The sequence below is a fragment of the Colletotrichum phormii genome, assembly GCF_030913505.1.
Source record: "Colletotrichum phormii strain CBS 102054 chromosome Unknown BDP81scaffold_33, whole genome shotgun sequence".
Classification (NCBI taxonomy): domain Eukaryota; kingdom Fungi; phylum Ascomycota; class Sordariomycetes; order Glomerellales; family Glomerellaceae; genus Colletotrichum; species Colletotrichum phormii.
In genome coordinates this window covers 418,260-438,590 of record NW_026851475.1, presented here as the reverse complement: position 1 = coordinate 438,590, position 20,331 = coordinate 418,260, and the positions used below count along the sequence as shown (strand labels likewise).

The window sequence follows — 20,331 nt, the reverse complement described above, 5'->3', positions numbered from 1 at the left end:
GGTCCGAAATGTAGTCCATCTCCAAGTCCCAATGTCTCAGTCCTAGGGCTGAGCCTTGGCGGCATTGGTGGAGGCTAGGGAAGATAAACTCAAAGCTAGACATGCGTTAGGAAGAATACCTGGCTGAGTCCCCAGTGATTTGTCTGCTTTGGCGCAAGTCTAGACTCTGGTAAGGATCTGGTAGTGGTTGATGAAGCTGCATACGGCCGCAAACATCCAATACCCTCTTGGAGATTCATTGGCTCAGATATTGTGGCGCAAAAGCGTGAATTTGTGAACTAGACAGATGGTACCACACCCAAGAAGAAGGGCTTGGATGTTGCTTGACTCCAATTAAGAAGCCAGGCAACGGAGTACGGGTTGACGGGACTATGCCTGGCCACGTAGATTGAGACAACACAAGGAAGTGAATCATCAATTTCGACATATTTGCGCTTGGCCACTGCCTGTAGGCTCTGCTCGAATCGACTGCAAGTAGCTTTGATACAGGTAATCTAACTCTGTTGACATTTTCAACTACAAGTAGGAGTGTCCCAGATTTCTGAAGACTTCGACCTCCATGTGAGTACGGTAAGTTACCGACTGAGCTCATTGACGTGCAGAGATTCGGAGATGGATCGAAGCACTGCGGCTGAACCACCGCCAACGTTTGTGGCTCAAAGAGACAGACTTGGCAAGGGCCGTCCAGCTCGTCAAGCCACCTTAAGCTGCCAGCCTTTCCCCGCATGTATGAATCAGAAATTCTGAATGCATCCAACCTTACTCTGCTAGCAGCCAGCGTGGCGTGTTCCGACCATCTGGGTGAAGAGACCCTCATAAAATGGTTTTGGATAGCTCAAGCGAGGTCTGTAGAAGCTCCAGATGAAGTGTATAATATTGCCGCGGTCTTCCAAAATTTGGGCCCACCTCTGCCCCAGATCAGTGATGAGTGAGAACTACGATTGCTGCAAATTTAATCTGACTCTAACATGAGAATCCTGTACTTTATATGTCTCGTATCTGGGCTATCGTCTTGGGCCTCTGCTCAAAACTTTAGCAATCTTTCGACTCCTGATGCCCCGGCTTCCTCTACTGCCAGGCCACCGGTGCCAGACAGCTCTCCAGGTCAGTATGCTACTTGAAAAGCCTTTGAAGGGTATTTGTCACAAGAGATTTGATTTCTTTGAGTTGTTGACTGCGGGAGTTTGCTGACATGCGAGCATACAGAATCAGCGGCCCCTCCACCCCCGAGTAGTAGGCCCAACATACCGCCAGAAGCATCTTCCGTAGCAAAACCACCCGCATCAGAAGCTCGTCCAAGTTCAGCACAACCCTCGATTCAAATCGTCAAACCCTCCACGAATCCCGAGGTAAAACCCAAGGCTGCTTCTGAATCATCCGCTGTCCCTGCCTCACCCAATTCCCCAAAAGAGGCAGCGTCTTCGGTCCAAATCAGTGTGTCTGGCCAAGCGGTCCCTTCGAAAGACGTACCGAGCTCGAGAGATGCTGCTTCATCGAGAGTAGTTGCACAAACTAGCGCGGCATCAGCAAGCATTCCAAACTCGAACCCGGCACAGCGCAGTACTCAAGCGCAGACCGGCGGCCCAAGAAATTCCGGTAGCTCTACATTGGTCCAGGTTCAGGGAACAGCAACCACTGCGCCTGGTGCACTTCAAGCATCTGGCACCCGAGCAGTTGATGACCCGGGCAATGCTTCATCAACCCAAGTGTGAGTGATGCTCGATACCTTAGTGACTCTTTATTTTTGCTAAGTTTGGAAGGTCTGGCACCGGCTCTCTGGGTGCTGGTCAAGCTACTTATACAGTTTCGTCGCCGGAACTAGCTACTACCGCTTCCTTTGCCGCTCAACCATCGGACAGCTTCCAAGATGTCAATGAGACAGCAATTCTAGCGGTCCCAGAGTCTGGAGTTGCCACACCTCCCGACAAATCAACGATTGAGCAGTTTCAAGCCGAGCTCAATGTCAACATTCCTGCAAAGTCGATAAACAACGATAATGCTAGGGCACTTGCGATCCTTGAGACGGCATACTTTGAGTACTTTGCCAAGAAGGACCCTGCACCTGTAGACATGGGAAAGATCTCTATCCCAGCTAACATCTCCGAGTGCCAGAATACATACTCTCAGAGATTGGCAAAGAGAAGGGACTTTGTTGACAATGTACTAGACTGGGTCCCTCTAGTGTCAAGAGATCTCCGGGGCTTCAGCAACTGCAAAGCAGTTGACTCCATGGAAGTTGGAGTATATTTCCATTACATGAGAGCCTCTTCAACCGCCGAGAGGCCAAATGAGCTGGAGTCAAGGGTCAAAGAACAGGTAAGCCCCCACAGATCAATTTTAGATAGAGTTACAGTACGGGGGCTAACAGTACGTAGGTCGATGTCTTGAACGAGGCGCTGGGGGCAGTGAGGATCAACTTTCGTTTCATGGCACTCAATTGGTGGGAGCCGAAGGTAACTGAGGATTGGTCAAAAGTTACCAGACGCGAGTCTAAACTACTGGACTGGCAACGCCGGACACGCGCCCCTGGGAAATTGACATTGACCATCTGGATCGTGAATGGGTTGCGAAGCACTGATAAGGACGACCAGGAACTCAACAGCGTAAGGTCATTCCAATCGTGGGAAGAGGGAATACATACTAACTAATAATTCACACTATACTTAGTACGTCACATTTCCGAACCAGCAGCTCGATGATGCAGACGGTATTGTAGTAGAACAGGCGCATGTTCAGGGAGGCGATGCCACAACGCTTGTTCACGATGTCGGTCACTGGTTCGGTCTCGGCCATACGTTCAATGAGATCGGCCAGGAATGCCTCGTTCAAGACGGATTGACAAACGCGACCCAGACGTCGGGTAGTCGTGACGTGGTATACCAATGCTCGCAGGTAACATGCGCTGGTGGTCCAGTGGTTGAGATAAATAACTACATGAGTGTGAGTTTCCTGCAACCTTTAATTCGAACACTCAAAGAAGAGCGCTAACGGATCACTCTTCATCGGAAAAAGTACTCGGCGTGCCGTGGCAAAATTCCACAGAACGGCTTCACCACTGATCAGAAGGCGCGGATGTTTGCCAATGCGCTTGAATTCCGGCGCGGGTACGAGGCGGGAGAGTGCATGGCAGACGGGAAAGCGGCCGTGGGGAAGAGGTCTAGCATGCAGGATCTTCTCGATGGAAAGTGTCCGGATGTCAGCAAACAGGCAAGCATTCTCATGAACACACCGCATAGCTTGGGGGCAACTATAGCTGGATCTCCAGCTAAATTTCTGACGACAATTACCTTGGTATGCACAATTGTGCTGTGGTATCTCTAAGGCGGAACCATGCGACACATCAGGATTCTTCCACAAGATTTTCGGATGAGAGCATCTTTGGACTTTAAAAACCAGTTAGGGCAAACCACATAATATTAAAAAAAACTTGTAACGTTATTGCTTTTGAAAACTATATGCCCGGTATCAAGGCGCATCTGCACCCATGATGCCGAGCAATAAACCTCTGTACTTATGACTGGAGGAATTTGAAATCATCCAACGTCAACCATGAACCGTTTCATCGCACCTTTTCTCGTGATTGTACAAAGGACCAACCCGTCCATTTTTGCAGAAAGCTCCAGGGGGGGTTCTACTTCCATGAGCCCTGTCTCCAATCGTCAGGTAGCTTAGATGGCAAGAGCACCGAGCACGAGCATGGCAAGACCACCGATAGGGGCAAGGCCTGCAGCGCCAGCCTGAACGGCGGAGGTGGTGGCGGCAGCGGTACCGGAAGCGGTACCAGAGGCAGAGGCGGTGCCGTTGCTGGCGCGGGTCGACGTGACGACAACGCTGCTGGCAGAGGAGGAGGCAGTGACGGTCACGGCCGTGGTGCTGGCAACGGTGGGCATGCTGGCTGGGGGGACTGAGGAAGCAGCAGAGGCGGCCGAGGAGGCGGAGACCGAGGCGGACATGCCAGACCCAGACGAAGCGGCGGCGCAAAGCTTGTCAGAGGCGGGAAGGACCTGGTCTGTTGGGAAGTGAGGTTAGTCCCTGATGATGTTACTTGAGTGGTATAGAGGGATGTAAACATACTCAGAGCAACGTCTGCACCGCAGGCTCCGACGACGCAGCTAGTGGCGGCGGCCTGAATGGCTGACTTGTTGGCGGGCTGGCAGGTGCATACGTAGTCGCCATCCTTGCAGCTGGTGGCCGAGGCAGTGGCGTCCTGCAAGCACTTGCGAGCGCACTCGGGGATGATGGTAGGGTCAACCTGAGCGGCGACGACAGCGGCCAGGGCAGCGAGAGCGTAAGCGTACTTCATTTTGTTGATTGTTGATTAGGGGTGGATTATGTGTGTGAGGTGTTATGATAGTGGACAGCAGGTGTCGGTATGATAGACAAGCGAGTGTGGATGAAAGACGGAGGAAGAGAGAGTCTGAGGAAAGCTGAGGAAGGTAGGGCTTTATGTAGATATAGAGGTCGGAGCAAAGGGTACATGTGGTTATACCCTGATGCCTCTCGGCTGTTTAGGTATAGGAGGTACGTTCGGACTGGGATGACTTGGAGGTCTATAACGGAGAAGAAGGAAGGAATTGCATGGATCCAGTTGGCTAACCTAATAAGCAAGGTTCTCAGGGCTAGGACGGGGCAAACAACTCAAGGCGGACTTTCAAAGAGTATGTACAGGCAGTTGCAGTAAGTACAGTGACTAGGTACTGGCACGCACCCGGAGTAGTCAGAGAAACCCGGGAGGGATGAGTATCTCCGTCAGTAGAGTTACTGCGCAGGCGAGGCAAGAATCTGGGGGAAAGTGGATAGCTGAGAGACCCTGGTTGTGAAAAGTGATTGCTAGGCCCGAATGGAGTCTGCTTGTGCATGCGCGTTGCAACGATATGATGAAAAAGAAGGGAGCCAGAACAGGGCCTACCTCGTAATTGAAAATTCCCCGCGCATACCCGACCTTTGAGTGGTCTGCGGGCCTCAGGGCTGCGCCGGTGATCGTATAAAGCAGAGACGAGGGTTGCAGAGGGACAGGGGGTGTGGACGGGTGGTAATACCGGATTGGATAGTCTCCTCCGTTAGGACGGGGATCATCTTGGGTCAAGGCGATGCCGGGGAAGTGGGTTTTCTGACCTCTATTACCTCTTAGCTAAGTTCCGAATCCTAGCCACTGCGGCGCGTGAGCGCGTATTGGAGATAGTGGTGTGTGTGAAGGGCGCAGGTTGTGCTCGGTACTCATGTCGTTAGACATGTGAAGAAGGAGATCGACTCCCAAGAAGGGGAGTGGCATGATGCAGATGGACCTGGGCTTTGCAGTGCTGGGAAGTTGGACCTTTGTATGTTGGGTCGGGCGTAATTTCGGAGCCAATTCGTACATCTTAGTCATTAGCTGACAAGGCGCTTCGCTTTCATGGGCGTTGAATCCCAAGGACTGGTGAGATTGTGGCTGGGATTTGGCGGACGTGCAACAGCCATGATCATTGATTTGATTACACTTACGGAGTAGAATAGGGGGGTTTTTCCGTAGCGGGGATCTAATGCTCCTCTTCTTCTTCTTTTTCCAGGTAAAATCCGGGGTGACCGGGGATGACGGTGGGAGCATCTCTTGGCTGCCTGTCGCGCTATTGATGGGAATCGAGAAATTGCCATTGGCCAAGCGTCGCAGTAGCATTAGACGTGATGATTCAGGTGTTGGATGAGCTGGAGGCCGCAGCTGTCAGATGAACCTCTGGCCATGGTTCCTGACTCTCTGCGGATGGGTGAAGTAAGTTTGGGGGCTTTGGAGGTCTGTAAAGTTAATCCAAAAGATGATGACTTCTGGCCTTGCTAGACCCAGGATGCCAGGCCACAGTCCCACATACGGAACAATATTGAGCTGTAGTCGGGTGGCACATGCGCCCCCGGGCCCGAAAGTGCAGTCTTTGCTCGTATTGAACAAGCTGGAAAATTCTCGACACCACGTCTTAGAGATCGTTGGAGACACTGTCATATTGGCTCTTGCCTCCATCTCACCTCTGCGATTGTAGATGGATCAGGGCGATCTGGTCATCATGCAGACTTTGATAGAGCAAGAATTCACTTCTGCCTCTTCATGACAATGATAAAAACGCAGAGGTTCCGCTTTTCGGCAACTTAGACTGGCAATGGCTTGTCAATCTATCCGGGTCTGGCGCTTTAAGGTTGAGAGAGAGAGAGAGAGAGAGAGAGAGAGAGAGAGATGGTGGCACCAGACATGAAGCCACGCATCATACCTGGAAAGACAAGAAGACACAGACTCAGGCAGACACAAGCGGGACAAAGTGGGCAGATGCAGGAACACACGGCAGCCACCAGCAACCATCATGATCCCTCCGTCCATGTATCCCGACTAGGTAACACCCGTGTGTCATATCAGCCCTGATTGGGCCGACCTCACCACACCTGAGGCAGACTCTGCACTCTTCGCGTCCTTTCGGGGGGCCTTGACGACGTGGACATGGACACATAGCTTGGAGGAGGCCCAGGAGGCCCAGGAGGGGAGGGCCACACATCGCTGCTTGTCTGGGGAGATGCCAATTTCCCCCGCACGACGCCATTCCTTTGTTGGAATGGCGCTGCCTGGGTGCCCCTGTCCCTGACTACATACATGTACTGCTTGGATGCAAGCCTGCCGAGGTGAAGCTGCTTCCTCTTTACGTCTTGTTGCAGGGAAATATGGGAAATTGCGGCAAGTAGACGGAGAAGAAAAAAGCATCTGATTATGGGACATTTGTATCTTAGCTGCCGTTGGCGATGGATCAAGCTGCACGCCATATTTGCTTCTGTCACATGTAGATACGCCGTGGCACTGACTGACACTTGACACTGACATTGACATTGACAAGATTGATAGAAGACCAATCCATCATCTCCTTTCTACTCCGTAAGTACGGGATGAATCTGATCGCGACTTGACCTGAGATGAAAGATGCTCATCTCATCAATGGGGTGCCGCTTTTGATTTAACTCTAAACCAGAGCGAGCGGGAACAAACGACCATAACGAGGACCCCGATGCTACCTTTGCTGGTCCTTTGGCTGGCAAAGAGCCCAGTCCGGTCCTTTTGCTGGGGCGGTGCAGGGATGCGCCGGCGGATATGGCTCCAGTCGCTCAAGAGATCGGCCGAACAAGCCGGCTGCCCCCCTCCCCCCTCCTCATCCAGACTTCCTCTTGTTCTCTGAGCCATGTTGTCAGCGCGAGTTGGCCTACCTAGTTGTCCGTCGTGGCGTAGGTAGCTTTGCAACAGCTTGAGCTTGTGCCACGCTTTATCTTGCATCACGCATGGCGCGCTCCCTCCAAGACGCTATTCGGTCTTGACTTATTAGCTAGCCGCGTAGCTCCACGCGACAGTAGAGGCTTGCGGTCGTCGCTCTCAACGGCGCGTGTCGTACCTGAGCGTGCGTGCGTGCGTGCGTGCGTGTGTGCGCCGTGTGAAGCCGTCCGAGAAAGATCTACCTCATCTCACCTCGCGGCACTGACGGCACAACGGTCTGTGAGCCCTGAACAGACAGCCGCTCCCTGGTTCTAACTTCTGTGGGGACGAGACTTCGGACCTGGTCTGATATTGCCTTGTTGATGTTGATGGAGAACGTCCATGCTCAACGCTTGCTGAGATTTTCCACGAGTCGACCGTAAAGGTTCATGGCCACTGGCCAGTCACTTCAGTCTTGTGACGATGCAAATATCGGCAAGAAATGGCCTGGAGTCTGCCATGGCGAATGGTAACTTTCCCGTCGCGGTTGGCTGTTCCGTGTTGTGGGCGATGGTTGTTGGTTGGCGCGTCTCGACCCCCTAGCTAAGGTTGCAAGCGTCGCACCAGACGACTTGGGGTGTTTCTGATGATCCGGCTGACGATGAGACTTCAGAGGCGATCATCGACTTCCAAGATTTTCCGAGCTGAATCCCCGAGGCTGCTCGTGACAGGCGAGGCGATCCGAGGTAGGCGCTTGGTGCCTTGTTTTTTTGGAAAGAGGAGAGAGTAACGTCGGTTGCGATCCGAATGTTGTCTTAACTTCTCAATTCGATGCCGGCTCATTTACTGCTGTTGTCGGACCTCTTTTTCGTGCAATTCCTTTTTTCCCCCTGAAAACCTCATATTGGCAGTGCCTTGATATCGTGCATCCCATTGCTTTTCCAATTCAACAGCCATTTGCCAAGACCCAGGACCTGGCCTGCAAAATTCTCCGCAAGGTTGCAGCGTATTTCTGGGCCCGGATGCACTCTTTGCTTTCCCACAAGTCCGGGCATTTTTCGACGTTTGACGTGACACTTCTTATCAAATCATCTGGCCTTTTCGTTCGGACCGTTTGCCATGGGGGTAGTTTAGAAGTGGATGATAGAATATTGCTTATTCTGAAATGTAGAGACGCTTGCAGTCTTGTCGATAAACGCCAATGCCGCCAAATCGGCCGAGGAGGTATGCCGGAAAGTGGCCGGAAGCATCAACACACCGCTTTGTGTCTTGGGGAAACTGAACAGGCTGGTCATTGTAAAGACTGAGAAGCTTTCCGACGGTTTCTGAACAACAAAAGGAAAACTGGGTGGGCACAGCCAGCTCTTAAATGTAACTTAGAGGCACCTTGCGCACCTGATGTGAGCACGACATCGGCTAGGGTGATGAGGCCAACCATCAAGCACCACAGCACCTCAAGGATTCACACATCGCCTTGGCAAAACATCAGCCGATCAACCAATATTGACAATCTGACACCTCAACATGCTTGCAGCTACAGTAGCAACTAGTCATATATCAGCTTGACAATCTACTTGATTCTAATGAGTAATGATCAAGGTCGAGTCTGGTGGGAGGTTGTGGATGAAGGCGCCAAAAGACACCTTCAGTGACATCGACAGAATCGCTGGTCTTGATTCCAAAGTGGATACATAAAATCTGCCATTGAAGACTAACATCTTTGCACTCATCGCAGTCCTACTCGCTTGAGCTCTGCGAGGCGGCGTCCTCCCCATTTACTCCAATCACGATACCCTCTGCCATCATCATAAGCAACAACATGGTGCCGATGGAATGATTCAAGGTCCTAGATACAACTTGAACTAAAGACTGGGCATGAATAACTATAGAATAGTGTCGTCACAGATGGCCCAATATTAGGATGTAACGCACATGGTGTGTCTATAGCCCGACGACCGGTTGACTGAAAAGAAAAAACCGGATGAGGATCCCCCAAACAATTACACTAAATCCAATTCGACCGGTCTTCGTCGACTTATGTCTCCAGTTTGAAATTGGTGGCCGCTAACCTGGTTATTCTTAGATTTGGAGAGCATAGCAGACTGCTTCGCAGATTCGGAAACTAAGGTAGATGGCAAACACCCGAGGGTTCTACTATTCACTACGAAGATGACCTATTCCGATCTTCCCATCGAGCTTCAATGGGTCTCAGCACTATATACATGAGTGAACTGACAGCAATTCCAAGTTCTATGCCGATATCGCCGGTCCGTAATGCAATGGGTCCAGTATACCAGGCAGTGTCCATAGAAGGGACGATCAGCCCAAACGAGCAGCAAAGCGATACCACGGCCGCGAATCCAAGCGGGAGCGCCTTGTGATTATCCCAATTAGAGACGTTGTAAGCAGAATACCGACCACGACGGAAACAGAAGTGCTCAGTAAGCGCAATGCTACTGTAATAAGCCGTCCAATATCCAACGACGCTCAGGAAGTTGGATAGGGAGTTGTAGAAGTTGGAGCTGGCGACGATCGAGATGGGCACAATAATCGCCACAATGACAACCGAGTACAGGTATCGGGGAAGACGACTGAGAATCGGGTGAAGGGATTGAAAGCTAATGGAGAGTGAATATAGAGTGCACGCCGTGAGGCCGAGCACAGAGAACGCTAGCAGGACTGACAAGAACTTTCCAAATCCGCCCAGGGGAGAGTTCATAGCATTGATGATACCGCCGACGGAGTATAGTCCGTACGCCTCAGCCCAAGCGTGGTTGGCTGGCACAGCGGCACCTGCAGCAGCACCTAGAATGAGTAGCAATATTGAAGGTACGCTGTAGCCTGCGTAGACGCATAAGGTTTTGAATCTGTAGGAGAGACAAAGTGAGCCCGAGGTATCCTCGTTGAACGCTGAGGTATGTATGAGCAGACGTACCTTGGGGTGGAAGGGTCAATATAGACGACGAAGTCCGAGACCAAAGGAGCCCAACTAGTACACAGACTTGCACACGCAGCGGCAAATGTCAAGAGATTTCTTGGTGAGATTGCAACGGACTCCGCACCAGTCCTCGCAAGCGATTTCCCACTGACACCGGCAAAGTTATGAGAGCAACAAGAGATGGAGCCCACAGGTATTGATCAATATAATGCAAGTACTTGTAGCCAAGGAAGGAGATGGGCAGTGCGCCGACAACACTGATTGTGATACCAACAGCCAAGCTGAGATTGCCTTGGGAAACAGCCGTGAGAGTATGTCCACTGACAATAGACGTCATGATAGTGTAGCCGATCAACGTGGCAATTTGTAGCAACGCAATGCCAACGGCAAAGTAATAGCTATTCTTCGAGTTAGCTGCAATGGAAGACACCAGTGCGAGACACGATGTCTAGAATACCCGAAGTAGTATTATCTTGTCTGAATCATTTGATGCATCCCAGTCTTGGGCCCCATCGTGCCCAGCCAGGCAATAGGAAGCATGAAGATGAGGGTGCTGATCACGATGACGGCTGAAGCAACAGCAGGATCTAATCCAAAGACCAAGGTTCCGGATATGCCGGTGGTCATTCTGGTGGTTTCCGTTAGTCTGATGACCAAAAGCAATTCTCCCCAAAAGGAGAAGATGGAGAAGAGATGTCAAAGCTTACGGAAGGGTAGTGCAGTTTGCAGTGAGCCACAGCGTGAATAGTTGCAAAGTATTCCTATCGGTCCTCTCTTCGATCGGAACCGGCGCTACGCCTCGAGTCTCGGCAGAGCTCAATAAGGCTCTGTGCAACTTGGCAAGCCAGCTTTTTGGTGGAGGGTCCTGAGAGTCTGCTTCGATGGAGTCATTGTCGGCATCGTCTCCGAGCTTTTTTCAAGATCGACAAGAGCGGGCGTTTCGTGTCCCGCGGCCATTGTTTCTAAGTCTGCTGGGTAGGTGAAATCTCAGTTGACAAGATGGCACAGCTGCTAGAAGCATACTGCTAGTTGGTCTCACGAGTTGGTCCCAGGAACCAGGTGCACTGGCTTCTTTTAACATCTACTATCTTCGAATGTCCTCTATGCTTTGGAAATCGTTGGTTGTGGTCGATTAGAATCTAGATTACACGGGAAGGGGTAAATCGATTTCGGATGACACCACAAATGACATGAACTGGCGCCAATCTATCGATAATCGACCCCCCTGCATGTTCCATCTGGCAGATGAAACACGGTCGTTATCTTATCATTGCAATTATGTATTATCTGGAATCGGGAATCACGTATTCTGACACGTAAAGGCACGACACAGCGTCGGGTAAACATTGAGTTGTGGTCGGATTTAGTTTGAATAGATAACCCCCACAGCTAGTGATGCGGAAGATGAATTCCGCCATGATGTTCTCTTTGAAACGGGTCAGTTTCTAGTGACGAGCATCAAAAGAACCGATTGAAACAAGATAAGCAAGATAAGAAGGCCGGATCGCAGAGATTGGGTAGAACTAGTCCTTGCCATCCTGTCAACTTGCCGATAGCATGCTACATGTGCTGACGCCTTTCTTCTAGATACCTTTGTCACCATGTTGCGTGATATACTTGACATCAGACAAGCAGGTATCGTTGACATGATTCAAGAGCGTTGTGACAAAGCTGCATCGTTTTGTTTGATAATAAAATATGCGATGTTTTGATAGTCTAGTGCCGCCAAAGAGCCGGAATCTCTGGCCGCACAAAATGAGACCATAAAATCATCAATGCTCATATTTATCTGACTCACACCCCATGTCCTCAAGCTCCCTGACTCACGCACCATATCTTCCAATAATTCGGCCGGCACTACTGTCCTCATATCCGTCCCTGCCCCTTTCTCATTGCCCGACAGCCATGTCCCACCTCCAATATTACGCGTACGCGGACCACGGTGTCAGGCAGAGAAGAAACTTTTCTTACAGCCAGGCAGTTCGCATTGGTGACCGCATCGAATGTGCCGGCCAAGGTATGCATGGCTACATCACCACCCCTCAATCGCTCTCTGGATGGGTTTGCTGAGTTTTCATCCATAACAGGCGGCTGGGACCCAGTATCTGGCGAGTTTTACAAGGAAATCAATGAACAAATTGATCAAGCCTTCAAAAATGTGGAATTGAATTTGAAAGACGCTGGCGGGAAGGGCTGGTCTCAGGTATTCCGAGTCAATTCGTACCACGTGCCCATCAACGACGAGGCATTGGCAGCCATGGTGAGGAACTTCAGACGGTACATGCCAGATCACCAGCCCATATCGACATGTGTTGGGGTTCCGCGCTTGGGTGAGGATGATATGCGGGTGGAGATAAAAGTCGTAGCTTATGATCCAACAACACCCTCGCCTCCACAGTGAGGTGTTGCCCAGGAAGAATGGGAATCATAGGATGTGAAGACCTGTTTTTTTCAGTCGTCAAGCCCAAGAAATCATCTTATGATTGTTATGTTATGAATGACGTCGTACGTATGGTTCGTAAGAGAATGGTCTGTTGGAATTTGGACCTTTGAGAACTCCATTCTTTTCTAAATTGCGAGTGTCATCGCTTTCAAGATGAAAGACGTTCCTTCCAAAGATTGAAGGCGTCGCTAGTATAAGGCTACTCTACTCCCGAGCCTATTATTACAGCTATGATGGAATCTCCCAACGGAAATATCAAGCAAGTCACTCAATCATCGTCTGAACAGGCGACTGGTACCAGCAGAGCCTTCATCAAAGTGTTTACTCAAGAGACACCGAAACAACTGGCTCTACCCGTATTAGATCATCATGTTCTATTATAGACTCTGAATGTAATATAGCAATGGTATGTTTGTTCGTAGTTATGTAGTACATGATGCTCTCGCAAAAAACTGCAAGACGCCGCGATGTGTAAAATGCATGTTCCCACACCGAGGTTCGAACTCGGGTCTCTCCGGAACGCTTCCAGGGGATTGAAAGCGGAGTATCCTAACCACTTTCCTCTGTCGAGTCGACTAGGACTTTTGTGTTCGTGTATTGAGAGCTCTCTACAGAAATTACGAGTGACTTATGTAACAGCTGAAGGTTAACGCTTGCAGCCGTCTTCGCTCGTCGGGCGCTGTTTCAAACGGGGATTTTGACGTTGACAATAACGCCTGGAACCGGATGTGCCACCGGTCAAGAATTCCCATGTATCTCTTGACCTGATGTTTAGGAATTTTTGGTAAGATTCGTAGGAGTCCTCAAGTCCTCGAAATGTAACGCCGAATGCATCTGTGTTTGATATATGATGAAGTGTTGGATAGCCTCCCACCACCGGTGGGCCTCTGGAAGCGTTGCAAAGCTCTTTGAAAGCTCGTCGACTGCATAGCGACTCCTTCTGCCGCGGCAGCACCAAGGCACCCAAGTTTGAGTCTCGGTCGGATGATATCCGTTCATCGTCCATGATGACAAGGTGAAGCGCTGAAATCCCGAGATAACCTCGTCAATGGGAGGGCATTCTCCACTCACACCATGCTTCATAACTTGGTCAAGCATACTGCACACATAGTTAATGTGGGTAAGCGCAGCTAGATGATTGCCCTGTATGGCTTCGAACGTCACGAAGAGAATACAGGAGAGTAGGGCGCGAGGGATGCTTCTCTTTGACGCAGCGCTGGATCGGATGATGTGAATGGCTTTTCCGTAATGTTGCAAAGCATCCTTCATGAAAGGGCCTGAGCCATCGGTGCGTTGTCGGCGACTATCGCTGCCTAAAGTGGCTGCGCCGATGGCAAAAGCCGCGTGTCTGATGGCCGGCTCTTCACGGGCAATTTGCGGTAATTATGAGCTGCGTGATGAGATCCGACGGAAACAGGGTGAACTGTTTGCTGAACGTCATCTAATACTCAAATTGGTCTTTCTCTAGTTGTGCAGTAAACATGTACGTCTCGTAGCTGGGCCGAACTAGCAGTGGGCGGTATTCTTGTAGTCTATATTCGTTTCCCTTTGTCTTTGGTGCGTATTCTTCACAAGCTCGCCTTGATTTACCGCAATTTAGACAAGATGGCTTCCCCTCGTCGCAGCGGACGCGTCGTTTTCTAATCATTTTGTTAGTTCGCAACATCACAAGAACTGCTGGAAAGCCATATGGGCGCATTTCCCTAAGCGTAATGTTGTGTCTTGCTACTCACTTGCATGTGATACAGCCTGCCCGAGACTTCGGAGCTTGTCTCCGGTTTGCCTTTGGCCGGTCACTGAGGGCAAAGCTCAGTATCTGCGGCGCCGAAACCGGAGCCACCGACGATGAGGTGGGCTTTGAAAGGGCACTGTCTGCCATGGAAGATAGAAGTTTTGTTTTTTACTTATTGAATTGCCTGGTTGGATGCTGACATTGCCGAGGGCCCTTCCCTAGGCGGCGGTGGGAGATTCTTCGAAGAAACCTGAGCTGCGTGGAAGGAACGGTAGGGCTGACATGTAAAGGTCGCCGCCACAATCGAGACTCCTCCTCTCCAAATAATAGGCCAAGCAAATGATGGCGACCCTAGCCGCCTCGCTTGTTCACTCACGCCCGTCGATCCCGGGCGGCGCAGGCAGCATCCACTGTCCTATCAGAGATGCGAATCCACTGGAGACATGTCGCGTCAGCTTACCACATTGGTATTATTCCCAACCAGGAAGCGAGGATTGGCAGCTAAACCCCGTGTCGTCTTCCACAAATGAATCTTGAAATAGTGCGACGGCCTTGTTGAAATAGTGGGTAGAAAGACGCGAGCCATTTTGCCCAGAGTTGGGATCGTGCCAAGATTCTCTAGATACATTAGTATCACAGCATTCAAAGGTGCTCAGGTAAACCTTTCAACGGAGACACAATCATTGACCACATCAGTTTTCATCAAGTGCCCGAATGCAACGGTCCGAAATCACGGTGGAGGTCTCCTATTAATCAGGGCAACTCCACATGTAATTAAGATTCTTATCACGAAAAGGCTTTGTTAAGATTTGCCGCTTCCTAAAGTTTCCCGGCCGGCTGGACATTGTGATAATTGCCGAGTACTTCACCGAGGCCGAGCTGTAGTGACAGGGCCAAGCCAGGGGTTTGATAGACGCATGGGTAGTCAGAGAAGAACACGAATAGCATTACTCAAGTACTATGCAGCATGTACGTGCATCCAGCCCAAAACGAAGAAGTAGCCATAGTTCCGCTTCTGAACAAGTGTGTGTGACAGCATCGGAATACCAGTATCATCATCTGCAAGCAAATTCCAGAAAGACTTTGTTCTACCTTAGTAGACGTAAAAGACAGCGGTCTCGTCAGGTGAAGCCCTCAGCTTCTCGTTGCGCTTCTTCGAGATAATCTTCGCCAGCCATGCCAGCAAAGCTGTCGCAATGCTGAACGCGGCGCTGCTTGACATGGCGATGACGTAGCGAGGCTCGTCGCTACTGGGCCAGAGGTAAGGCGTCCAAATGAAGCTGATGTTCATGATCATTGTTACCATCGAGATGGCCACTGCTTTCTTCTCCTTTGTTTGACCACAGACACTGCCGCACCAACCTAGAATCAACTATTTCTGGAGTTAGCTACGTCGACAAGTCTAGTAATAAGTAAAAGGGAACAGCAGTACCGAATTGACTCCGTATGTGCCGATGGTGAAGATCACCATTGAGACGTATCGACCGGCCAGATTCATTGAGGCAGTTGCCGAGATAAAACCGACAACCGCGACGGCCTTGGACGCGGTAATATGCCATGTACGCTCATTGAACTTGCCAGATGACCAAGATACGGCAATGGTGACCGCACCAGCGATGAGGTAGGGAGGACAGGTGAGTACGAGCGTGATAGTCGTATTGAATCCGAGGGTCTTGACAACGCTCGGGAACTAGTTGGGAACCTGTCAGTCTTTTCCCCTCTCACGTGTCACCCGAGGTCACAAAGAGGCTCACAAAGTTTTTGAATCCGTTAGCAGCCAGATGCATGTGGGCCATCGCGCAGAAGATCCACACCATGGGGTCCTTGGCAGCTTGACGAAGACCGTTCCACGTGCTGGTCTCGCCCTTGTTGGCAACGGTATCGAGTTCCATGCGGTTGTAGGCGAGGTCGCGCTCCTCCTGTGTCAACCACTTGGTGGTCTGGGGGAAATCGGGAAGTAGGAAGAAGCCGATGACAGCAATGACGAATGTCACGGCACCCTGGAGGATAAACAACCACTTCCAGCCTGCAATGCCAGCGAGGTCATCCATGCCGTGGAAGATTCCTGCTGCAATCAGGCCGGCGAAAGCAGTGGCGAGAATGTTTCCGGTATAGAGGATGGCAATACGAGTAGCAACCTCTTTTCGGGTGTAGAAGATACTAAGCAAGTAGACAGCACCGGGATAGTATGGAGCTTCTGTGACTCCGAGAAAGAATCTGGTGAGAAGAAGTCCAGTAAAGTCCTTCGAAACGGCAGTCAGAGCGCTGACAACAGCCCAGAGCATCATCATGGTTCCCTGGATAGAAGCAAGGGCGTCAGTATCTCCTCGAGTTTAGAGTTGGGGGCTGTGAGAAGGTAATACCATGTAGCGGCTAGGCCGGGTTCGAGTAAGAAACATGTTCGAAGGGATTTGTCCTCTAGTGGAATAGCGTTAGCTGCGAAACTAGTGACGGGTATCTGTATGGAGTCTCTTACAAGATGTAACCGACGAAGAGAATCGAAACACAGGTCTGGTACTCTGTCGGATAGACGAGTTAGCGATAGCCTCAGCACAACTAGCAAACGTTGTCAGACATACGAGAACCAGTCAAGTTGAGGTCCTCTTCAAGGTCATTCAGACGGGCAAGTGCAATAGCATTGCGGTCAAGGTACTAGCGCAAAAGTTGTCAGTACTTGTTGACTCGGGGGTCCAGAACGTGAACTTACATTGAGCCAATACATGGACCATAGCATCGGCTGAAGGGAGGCATCAGTCAGTCAGAGAATTACTTAATCAAAGAAGGCATCGTCTAGACTAGGAAGGTGTAAATACCATGATCCATCTGTCCAACTTTTTCACAAGTGCAATCTCCTTGGGGTCGGTCTTCTCCTGAGCACCAGAGTAGTCGATTTTGCCAGTGTTCCTTGGAATGGGCTTCTCTGGGTTTTCGTCCTCAAAGATCTGAGGTTCCATGTCCTTGACTCTGTCGGCTTCATTATTAGCCGCGGTGTTGGTTTTGGAGGTCATGATGCTGGCAGTTCCTTGGGAGGAGACTTCACAGAAGTCTAGACGAGCAACGAAAGAGGTGAGAAGGAAGATTGGCAGGTGGATAATAGCAATGCTAAGCTGGTTGCACCCTGTCGAGCGAGGTTTTTTTTTTTTTCCATCCATTTCCCCACGGGGTTTGGAGCCCTTTTGTATTCGTACGAGGCGGGAATGCCCAGACCTGACCGTCGTGGGAGGACCTCCAGCCTCTGTCCACGTTGTGCTCCCATGTCGTGCCCGCGATCGACTAGGGGCATGGGCTCGGCGAGTCTTGGATTGCTTACGCCTACACATAACCATCACGAAATCTCACTTATTTTGTTTCTGCCAAGTCACGCCCGACATATTCCGAACACCAACGACCACCCCCTGGCTATTTCCAAGAATGAGAAGGCTTGCCCAGGCGGACGGCGAGCGATCCTGGATGCGTACAGCTGGAACTGATGGTGTACATTGGCCAGATAGCTGCTATTATAAGCGTTGACAGGAGTCATGACGAATCACTATGTGCTACAGAAGAAGGTTACCAAGACATACCTAGCTTGGGGAATGTGACATGGCCTTCCTTTTACCCTTGACTGCCCTTGTCTCTTGGCAAGTAGTAGCGTGCCTCTCCCCAGCTTCCTCGTGTTGTTTTCTTTTCAAAGTGGTGACATGGACTGCCGGGCGAGGGATGAAAATATCCGGAGGCATGGCTTTCGAGGATGAATGTGGTGGGCTTGATTCTTGGCTCTGCGGCATGATGACTCGTCCCAGGTTGAGAACTTCATGTTGTTCATCCAGTGATGTGAGTTAGAAGAGCGTGATACCTAGGGAAGATGCCCATGCCGGTGCCTCATCTGGGCCGCCACATTCACTTGAGGAAGCCCGCACTTGGTCAAGTCGAGGGGGGCGGTGCCATTGTCTCCGTCTGGGGAAGTGAAAGGTCGGTTTCTGACCTGGGGAAAGTGGACGCAATCAATATCGCGCTAATCCAGCTTTCCCCGCGTTTCTCCTTGCTGGATACCTTTAGATTGAGCACGGTGGCGCGAGCTTTTTGGGGGGGGGGGGGAACATTGCCGGGTGGAACGACGCAGCTCGAGGTTGGTTGTGGAAGAGAGAGCCCTCTTCCTTGGCGAAGGCAGGCAGGTCGTGTGTAATTTAGCTCGGCACTTGAGGGAGGGGAAAGCTTCGTTCCAGCGCAGCGCACTAGAATACTTGGATTAAGGCTAGAATGTTGCTTAAGTTGTTCTTCGATGGCTGGCCCGAATGGTTCTGAACGAAGCCTTGCCTACGGCGCTTCTACAGCGCTTCTACAGCGGCTAGTGGGAAACGCTGCGTTGGACACACAAGCACTATCACGATGGAAGCGGGCGTAGAAGCTCGCTAGGAAGCTCGTACCACGTAGTACACCTTTAAGATGACGGGGAGATGTATCTATTCAGCATAGTTCGGGCGAAGGGTGTCTAGCCTATGTCTGGAAAACGTTGGAATAACTGGATCCGCAGTGGCAGTCCATCAATGTCAGGAACTCACATCCGCTATCCTCAATGACACACCAATAGACCATCGGTGGCATCCATGTAGGATTTCGCACGGTAATGGCCGACACGGATGCAGAGATGCGGGATCGCAGGTGACCATCCACAAATGGCGGCCTGACTTGTCCATCCTTGCAAACCATCTCTGGCGTCGAACAATCAAGGAGGCATTCGTCGCAACTGTGAGGTCTCAGCCCCATCAGAGTGGGGGCCTCGCGGTAAAATGCTAGAGACAGGATGAACGTCGTGGGGAAAAGTCTCATTTGGAGCTTCAAGGGGATAGTACCGGTGGCACGTCCCCGGGAATGCCCAACACGAGGTTGATAGTTGACAAGCGATGCGGCCATGATTCCCCGGATCTCGAGCCCGATAGCGACCCTCACCGGGCCCTCTAATCCAAAGTCGAAGTCAAGACAGACTAGGACAGCTGTTCGAGTCGTTCCAGTCGTTCTTCCAGGGCATCGAGATACATGTTTCCAGGGCTGCTAGCCTGATTTGCTCCTTGACCGGCGCGGCGTAAGTTTGATTTGTCGGTGACCATGAGGCATATTCTTCTGGGCGCCGTGATTGTCCACCCAGCCCACCCAACAACGCTGGATTGGATTATCTCTCGACATGGCTGTCTGGGCGGGAGAGGAAAAAAGACCATACACTAGCCAAGAATGCCCAGAGCTAGGAGGCGTAGCTGGGCATGCAGACGCTTGCTCTCGGTTTCTTGGCGAGAGGGGAAAAAATCGACATGGACATGGGAGCAGTTGCACACGTTGAAAATGAAGTCTCGCGAAGGTGCACGAAAGTCAGTCAAGCACAGAGTGCCAGAATACTTTACCAGGGGAAGAGGGAAACTGAGGGAAATGGTTGAGGTCATGCAGGACGGACCGATCAAATGAACCGGATCGTCTCCGTCCACCCAAACGTGGTACCCTGAACTCTGGAACAAGAGGTCACCACTTCCCCGTTCCTCCCCAGACTTCGTTTTTGATATGATGCAGAGCGTCCGGCTTGCTTGCGATTTGTAGGTCAAAAGGGACTGACTCATTGGAATCAAGGAATGACACTGTCGACTCTCCGGCCCCTCGTCTCCCCCAACCTTACCCCATACCCAATCTTTCCCCTCTTTCTTCCCCCAAAGTTCACGCCAGATGGGGCCGCCAAGGTGGTACTATCCACAGAGGTTGGAAGCATTGGTCACGCCGGAGTGAACGCCGTTGGTGGCTGCGGGTGGAATACCGGTCCAAGAAACGGCTTGGCTGCAGCGCGCCACCGCAATGCAATGGGGTCTTGGTGTATGTCGGCCAATACCATAGACCTGAATCTTTGATGCTCATCTCTCACGTCCCCGTGGGGAAGTTGCATGGCTTCTTACTCTTGGGGTGCTGTGGGCAAGAATCACTCAGGACCAGCTCCCAAGCGGGGGTGGGAGCGTTTGATGCGATTATTGATACTGACATACGGACTGAACAATCTAGGCCCCGAAAGT

The 20,331-nt window shown here is 51.1% G+C and overlaps 5 protein-coding genes across 5 annotated transcripts; 2 read left to right on the top strand and 3 right to left on the bottom strand.

Annotated features, from left to right (window-relative positions):
- Positions 1-968: 968 nt before the first annotated feature.
- On the top strand, positions 969-3,434 carry BDP81DRAFT_411177 (uncharacterized protein; the record flags this gene model as incomplete). The annotated part of the gene is made up of 6 exons (XM_060589155.1): positions 969-1,104; positions 1,207-1,708; positions 1,761-2,316; positions 2,376-2,603; positions 2,668-2,940; positions 3,013-3,434. 6 exons carry the CDS (start codon positions 969-971, stop codon positions 3,319-3,321), a joined length of 2,004 nt encoding a protein of 667 aa, XP_060438821.1. The 3' UTR covers positions 3,322-3,434.
- A 234-nt stretch (positions 3,435-3,668) lies between these two features.
- BDP81DRAFT_333698 (uncharacterized protein) lies at positions 3,669-4,303 on the bottom strand (the record flags this gene model as incomplete). The annotated part of the gene is made up of 2 exons (XM_060585693.1): positions 3,669-4,009; positions 4,075-4,303. The coding sequence occupies 2 exons, from the start codon at positions 4,301-4,303 to the stop codon at positions 3,669-3,671; spliced, it is 570 nt and encodes a 189-aa protein (XP_060438820.1).
- A 5,050-nt stretch (positions 4,304-9,353) lies between these two features.
- BDP81DRAFT_465865 (uncharacterized protein) lies at positions 9,354-11,087 on the bottom strand (the record flags this gene model as incomplete). The annotated part of the gene is made up of 6 exons (XM_060594332.1): positions 9,354-10,059; positions 10,128-10,226; positions 10,283-10,578; positions 10,692-10,758; positions 10,838-10,928; positions 10,967-11,087. The coding sequence occupies 6 exons, from the start codon at positions 11,085-11,087 to the stop codon at positions 9,354-9,356; spliced, it is 1,380 nt and encodes a 459-aa protein (XP_060438819.1).
- A 948-nt stretch (positions 11,088-12,035) lies between these two features.
- BDP81DRAFT_476174 (L-PSP endoribonuclease family protein) lies at positions 12,036-12,667 on the top strand (the record flags this gene model as incomplete). The annotated part of the gene is made up of 2 exons (XM_060594763.1): positions 12,036-12,147; positions 12,218-12,667. The coding sequence occupies 2 exons, from the start codon at positions 12,036-12,038 to the stop codon at positions 12,529-12,531; spliced, it is 426 nt and encodes a 141-aa protein (XP_060438818.1). The 3' UTR covers positions 12,532-12,667.
- Positions 12,668-15,398: 2,731 nt separating this feature from the next.
- BDP81DRAFT_400053 (major facilitator superfamily transporter) lies at positions 15,399-17,313 on the bottom strand (the record flags this gene model as incomplete). The annotated part of the gene is made up of 8 exons (XM_060588639.1): positions 15,399-15,677; positions 15,738-15,995; positions 16,060-16,602; positions 16,669-16,723; positions 16,782-16,824; positions 16,885-16,957; positions 17,013-17,042; positions 17,119-17,313. 8 exons carry the CDS (start codon positions 17,311-17,313, stop codon positions 15,399-15,401), a joined length of 1,476 nt encoding a protein of 491 aa, XP_060438817.1.
- Between the last annotated feature and the right edge of the window lie 3,018 nt (positions 17,314-20,331).